The 7161-nt window shown below is 35.1% G+C and overlaps 2 protein-coding genes across 2 annotated transcripts; one reads left to right on the forward strand and one right to left on the reverse strand.

The window, feature by feature from the left end:
* Positions 1–616: 616 nt before the first annotated feature.
* LOC106122969 (EF-hand calcium-binding domain-containing protein 1) lies at positions 617–3709 on the forward strand. Its single transcript, XM_013319115.1, has 6 exons — positions 617–681; positions 1052–1154; positions 2824–3086; positions 3210–3332; positions 3588–3662; positions 3694–3709. Exons 1-6 carry the CDS (start codon positions 617–619, stop codon positions 3707–3709), a joined length of 645 nt encoding a protein of 214 aa, XP_013174569.1.
* Positions 3710–3888: 179 nt separating this feature from the next.
* LOC106122970 (epidermal retinol dehydrogenase 2) lies at positions 3889–7161 on the reverse strand (the record flags this gene model as incomplete). The annotated part of the gene is made up of 6 exons (XM_013319116.1): positions 3889–4020; positions 4386–4568; positions 5016–5201; positions 5651–5828; positions 6137–6288; positions 7051–7161. Coding segments are annotated over 6 exons (891 nt in total), but the record flags the coding sequence as incomplete, so codon positions are not given.

Consider the following 7161-nt stretch of genomic DNA (forward strand, 5'->3'; position numbering starts at 1 on the left):
CAGCTGTTCCTGACGGCAGGGCGCGCAGCTGCTGACAGACGGGCACCGCCACCCGCACCTCCCGCGCCTCGCCGCAAACCTCGCCTCAAGCCGGTTTTGCCGACGCACAAGTTACAGCAGAAAACGTTGGAAATACTGCTCAAGACCACCAAGTTTACAAAGTGAGTAAACAGTTGATATGAAGAGGGTTCAGCTATTACTGACAGAAGGACGCGGAGAGTTCACATCAAACAATATCGCCCAAAAAACAGCAAAACAGCGGTATAATTAGTAAATGATATGCACCATACCTTTAATTTATTTTCTGATGGAAGAAATATGGTCCTTGGGGAAGATCTCTGTTTAACTGTACAGGCTGATGATGATGACGATCATGATTGATACTGAAACTAAGAAAGTGAAATAGTTATATCTTAAGGGTATTCTCTTTACTACAATAACAAACTTTTTGTCAGCTTTATACTTGTGTTACTTGCTTTATAACTTTAGTTGGGTGTTCGTGTCGTCTTTTCCAGTAGGCTTTAGTTCATGACATATTGTTTACACCGCCTTGTCTCGACTCAACAGTTGTAAGCAGTCAGGTCGTGAGGTTAGACGCGTACGTTAACAGTTCGCGATGCCGCACAGAAAACTCAAAGAGAAAACTCTTGAGTCCTTGTATAAAAACACACATTTTAATAAGTGAGTTTTACTTTATCAATATTTATGAGATTGTGAATGAATAAAAAATAATTCTATATGTTTAAAATTATTTCCATTGTTATGTACCAAGTAATGATAAACCAAATTAAATAATTTAAAGTATCCTACGTTAGAATTACTTAATTATGCATAAGTATTTTTTTTTATTACAAGATTTTGCTTAAAGTGTGAGTGGAACTATACTTTAAGTTTGAAAATTAACTTCTTTAAAAGTATCGATAAAGTTACATTGACTTTCAAATAACTTTAACATTAAGCTATGCTTAAGTTAATGAGTATCGAAGCCTACGTGTCGTTTATGGTTAGTAACACCAATAATGAAACCTTAAGAATTCTGTTTTTTTTTCAGAAACGAACTGGAGGCGTTATACTGTATGTACAGAAAGTTGGTGACCAGTGCCCAGTCAATGGTTCCTACTTCCGCCATCGGCCAGTCTCCAGCTAAACTTGATGTAAGTTAATATTAGATAATATTGCACGAGAAACTAAAAAAAACACGCATTCTTTCTTGTTTCTTGTATATTTTCTACAAGTCTTGTTATATTCGTGTCAACCGAGACTTCAACTCGTTTTCGATTAAAAAAATAATCATCAAAATTAGTTTTAGAATGAACCTTTTCAGTCGTTTTTTTTTCGTCGTATATCTTAAGATCTTATATCTTCCATACAAAAGTACTTTTTTGCATTTTAACAAAGTTATTGAAATTTGAAAATCCGCTTCTAAACCCAAAGACGTAGCCGAGCTGAAGGCTATAGGCGTTATAATTCATGAGAAAAAGTTTTTTATGAAACACGAATTACTTGAATAAAAACATTTGAAATATGATAAATACATAGAAGTTTTTTTTAATAGGCCATCGCATACAGACTAGTTATTTCCATAAATAAGTCTGAACAAGAAATGTTTGTTCGCTAGTTCATCGTAGAAAAAGAAAAGCCATAAAGTTTGGGTCATGTGCTTACACGATGAGACCGCACGCAACGAATACAAACGAAATAACAAAATAAATCACTTCTGACATTTTATCATTACAGTACCACAAATATACGAATAGTATTACGAATTTGTACATAAATAAAATTTTGTCCCGGAGGCCTAATTTAGTCCTCTTTCCCTTCCCATCCTTTTTCTTTTAAGGAAAGGATGGGACGTGGCAGTGGACTTTCCGGATGAGAGGATGCATGGAAAGAGAAAATATTTTCTTTCCGTGCATCCTCTCCTCCGTCAATTAAAGGTAGGCAACGCATATGCAATTGCGTATGTCTATGGGCAACGGTCAGTTCGCTATTTCAGCGATTTCAGGTGGCCGCTCGCTCGTTTGCCACCTCATGTAAAAAAAAAATGCTTTATGTAAATCTATGATCTCCGTCTAAAAATATTGTTATCTCTGTTTTGTTAAAGAAAATGACAGGGATGATGATATGTTTTATTCTTTCTTAACAGAGATTTTGATGTCAGAAACCAACGCTTAATCTTTAACAATTTCGGTCATTACTTAATCCAAGAAATTCTTCTGAAATTCTTTTTTTGAAACCAAAACAAATGAACTGAATTTGTGTCAACAGTTTTTAAAGGTTACCAAAGTTGTTTACGAGAATTTTCATTTGTTTGAATAAAATATTTCACCAGAGTCCAACTTTTGCAATAAATAATCACAAGTTGTGAACTTTAGGCAAGTTAACGTTTATAACGAAGCTTTGGTAATTACGAATGGAAACATTTGAAATAGCTTAAATGTTTAAGAGGCATTAATGCAAGGAACAAACAAACTGATCCTTTGATGCAATTATTTTACGTTTGTTTTTTTTGCGTTTAATATTTTTTTTAATATCTTGGTAATTAAAAGACGCAACAACAATCTTTCAATCATTTTTACATCCATATCTCCAAACTTATCTTCAATCTGTATCATGATATTCATTTTGTCATATTTTTTTACACAGGCTATTCATAATAGGCGTAGACTGTAGAAAATATTTCTAGTTACTTTTAGAATAAACTGTAAACCAAGAAAAAAACAGGGAAGTAAACTGTTTTTTTACCTCTCCACAAATATGTAAATTGCAATTTAATAATTATGAACTTTAATTAATTTGCCTAAATTCTGTGCTTCTTGTCAGGGTATAGACCAATGCACGTTTAGAGATGTGATGCACAGTACATTCGACTTGGTAACCGAGGAAGCTGTGCTAGAAAGAGTGTGGGCGACGTGGGAGCGGGGTGCGGGAGGAGGTGAAGGCGCGATTAAATTCGAACCCTGGGCCCGTGGACTCAGCAAAATGCTTAAAGGAACTGATGAAGAAAGGCGCATACATTGCTTCTCTGTTTACGATCTTAATGGAGATGGTTATATTACTAGAGATGAAATGTTTTTACTTTTAAAGTGAGTGTTTGTTTCAAATTTAACTAATTACTTAGTTTTATTTAGATCCTTTTCTCGTACCTTATTTCCCTATATAGATATAAGCCCTTGTGGGAGAAGTTTACTTATGAATATAAATTTTAGGAACTCATTACTAAAGCAACCAGGAGACGAGGATCCGGACGAAGGCGTGAGGGACTTAGTAGAGCTGGTGTTAAAGAAATTGGATGTTGATAAAGATGGAAAAGTCTCTTTAGACGACTACAGGTTAGAAATAAACTCTTTAAGATGTTTATCTTTAAAATAATGTTTTTGTTAGTTAACCACGGTTATGTTTATGAAAATTCTCTTTGATAACATATTAATTTTGTTATTTATCGAAGCAAATAACATTATTTCAAGAAAGAAGATTCTGAAACTTCTAAATTTTTGTCATTATCATTGATAAAACAGAGATATTTTTTAAACGGAGTTTTCGGTCTCAGTAACTCACGGTAAAAGTTACTTATAAATTGTTTTCAGAGAGGCGGTGACTCAGGAACCTCTTTTATTAGAAGCTTTCGGCCAATGTTTGCCTTCGAAAAGACAGGCAATGGCGTTTAATGTAATGAGTTATGTTAACCAAGAGCAAACCTTATCATTAAACCTCTATTTTCTTGAAATAATTTTTAATAGACTTAAGAAAAAAAATGTTATCTAATTTAAAAAAAAAAAGGTTAATGCCATTTTTGCTAATATTTTGTTGTAATTGTAAATTTCTATAGATAATAATAAATTTCTATATCTTTTTTTTCTTTTAATAATGTAAAATAAAACAAATATGTAAAAATAAAATATTTTACTAGAAATATACAAAAATTTATGTAAACAACATTCAGTCGTGAGCATCAACGCCGGTGTCGAAGAAGTCGTTGAAAGCGGCGGCCGCGGGGAACGGGAGTAGTCGATGAATGTACTGCAATTAAAAAACAACATTACAACAAAGAAAATAAAGACCAATTTAGAATTATCACCAATAGCAGCATCTTACATATAATTTTTATAGTACATTGGTAACCAGTAAAAATCGCATAAAAGAACGCTGGCAATTGTATACTCTGTGACTTTTTTTCAGTTTGCTTTTGCAAGACCAAATGTTGTTGCAAGAAAAGTCTTCTATAGTTAGGTATGATGCGTATCGTAACTGAATAAATCAGTCATTGAAAGGGCAAACAACTAAATAGACATTAAGGCCACAGAGTCTTCAAGAACTTACTCCTAATACGGTAAATCTACAATAAGCTAATGCATAACCAAACTCTGACTATAGTTGTAACTTACCCGATTCATATAATGTAATTCAGGAGGGATAGTAATCTCCATGACATTCCTGAGCACAGCATCAACAATCATGTCCGCCGCCTCGCCAGCGTTGACAACCTTCATTGCGCTCTCAAAGCGGATACGAGGCTTGTGGCACAACCCTGTGTTCACAATGTATGGGCAGACTGTCGTGAAGTGGATCTGCGAGTAAGATGATAAAGAATAGCTGTAGTACAAACAATTTATCTGAATCAAACTTAACATCATCAGCATACTTTAACTCCCCAGCGAGAGGCTCTACTCTACAATAAGTTAGATGTGATTAGGCCACAGTGAACCACGCTGGCCAAGTGCGGGTTATCTTCACACATATCTCTTAATATCTTCTCAGATATGTGCAGGTTGCATCACGAAAACTTCCTTCACCAAACTGAACAAGTTGGTAGAATTGCTAATTCCGCAAAATTTATGCCCAAAATAAGTTAGAAGGTTGTAGACTAATTCACAGAGGAGATTTCTGAGATACAGTAGCTTCGAAATTAATTATTTTTTACTTAGCTATTACGATGCGAAAGATTATAGAAATTAAAGCTAGTTTTGTAATAGCAGTACTTGGGAGCATTTTCCAATAATCAAATGTATACTAACTCCACTTGTATCCCTGGGGTCCTCTCTCACTTCAATAGCGAGCGCCTCCATGATACCCCTGGCAGCGAACTTGGAGCCGCAGTACGGGACGAGGTTGCGGATGCCCATCAGGCCCGCCATAGACGATAACGCCACGATGTGACCGTGGTTACGTTCGATCATCGCTGGCAGGAACGCTTGAATACACTGGTATTGGAAAATAAGATTTAATTTGCATCCTAAGATTTCATTAAGGAACATTGCTGCTTTTGAAAATGACGAAATTATCGCTATCAACCAGTTTTATATGTCTTAGCAGACTATTAGTCTCAGGATTAACTTTTGTGCCGTATCGGATATAGTCTTAGTTAAAAGCTTCATACTATCTTTGGTATCAAACTTAACACTTGTTTGGTAAAAGACGGGTTCAATTGCAGAATAATCAATGGATACGGTTGCTCTATTGACTTTGTTTATATAAACAGATGTTAGAATGGATGTCAAACACTTGGATTCCTGACTAGTATAGTGATCATACCTTTCTTGCAGATGGTTATGTTGCGTTATTATTATAATTATACCCCAGTATAGTGAGTACAGTATAGTTTAAAATCAAAGCATTGCACTAGTATTAGCGGTGAATTATAATTGCTTACCCAAATATTAGCATTAACATTGATATCCATCATGAGACGGATTTCCTTCTCTGTCTGCTCTGTGATGGGTTTGCATGGCATAATGCCCGCATTGTTGACCAGCACGTTGACGTCACCTGCATCCCTGCGGACCTGCTCTGCGAGCTGCAGCACCGCTGCACGGTCCGTTACGTCACAACTGGAAATAATAACAAGTAAAGTAGATCAATAATATTTGGTAACGTTTGTGTAACTTCATGTGTTTATTTACAATCATTAGAGTTAGTTTTTGTTCCTATAAAATACATTACATTTAAGATAGTTTACATTGTTCCAGTCTGCGTCGTTCATTTTTTAAATTTCAAATACACGTGAGTGTTTAGCCGTTTTTATATCAGTTTTTCCATAGGCTTACATTTTCTTTCAACAGTTTAAATAACAGTGTCAGATCTTAGGAGGCTCCAATAAAATTAGTTAAATATAAAAAATTTGATTTTGCTTACTCACACGTATTTATAAGCTTTTCCTTTTTCGGCTAGTATCATGTTGTAAGTCTCCTCGTTGCTCTTAGCGTTGATATCAACGCAAACCACTTTGGCGCCCAACCGTGCGAACCGCAATGCCATCTCGCGGCCCATACCATGGCCTGTGCCTGTAATCTGAACAGTTTGATTCTTACTAATATTATAAATGCGAAAGTTTAAATGGATGTTTGTTTGAAGATATCTTTTGAACGACTCAACTGATTTTAATGAAATTTGGCACAGATATAAAATATAGGCTACGAATTTAGTTTTTTATAATTCCGCGCGGACGAAGTCGCGACCGATAGCTAGTACTTTATACATGTTAAAAGCTACCAGGTTCAAAACCTCAGTGGCCAATAATTATAGTTTGGTTCCTCATCTGTCTTTTTTTTCGTTAATTTTATAATTTAAAAACTTTGCTTGTCTTTTCCAACTCTTTTTAGTTGCCAGTGTTTTTGTCCTAATTAAATTAATCAATAGATCTTTTCACAATGCTTCTGTTATTATCACTCTATGAGATAGTATTATGATTAATGTTGAAATGTCGGTACAAAGTGTAAAAATAATCGTTTTTATCGGATAATATTTTTTTTAGAATATGTACTAAAGAATGTTACTATTTTTTGACATTATTAATTAGAATTATTTGACGGGAATGGCGTGCTTTCGTTATAAAGTCAAGTGACAGAGTTAGTGAGGGGACATAAATGTCGACATTTTAGTACGGCTAGTGTTGCGCTAGTACACCGGGCACAGAGTCGAATTATCTTCCTGACACAATGCCTTTAGAAATTAAATATTATAGATTTAAACGATTTTTATCCTATTTCGTTTAAGACGTATTTAAAAAGTCATTGTTATGTTTTGTTTACAACAAGATTAATTGCCACATACCAGTACAACTTCTCCGGCGACATCCTTACGTTCAGCTGGGAAAAGCCATCGAAAGATGGCGCGCAAGATCTCGAAGTTGACCACCAGAAGAGTCCACAGGAGTTCGCGTAT

Source organism: Papilio xuthus, unplaced genomic scaffold (genome assembly GCF_000836235.2).
Source record: "Papilio xuthus unplaced genomic scaffold, Pxut_1.1 DF826651.1, whole genome shotgun sequence".
Lineage (NCBI taxonomy): Eukaryota > Metazoa > Arthropoda > Insecta > Lepidoptera > Papilionidae > Papilio > Papilio xuthus.

Bases quoted from the DNA above. Each gene is read 5' to 3' on its own strand.
- LOC106122969 (XM_013319115.1), top strand. From the start codon at position 617: ATGCCGCACAGAAAACTCAAAGAGAAAACTCTTGAGTCCTTGTATAAA. The intron at 1,155-2,823 runs GTAAGTTAATAT...GCTTCTTGTCAG, and splicing joins AGTCTCCAGCTAAACTTGAT to GGTATAGACCAATGCACGTT. The intron at 3,087-3,209 runs GTGAGTGTTTGT...TATAAATTTTAG, and splicing joins GAAATGTTTTTACTTTTAAA to GAACTCATTACTAAAGCAAC.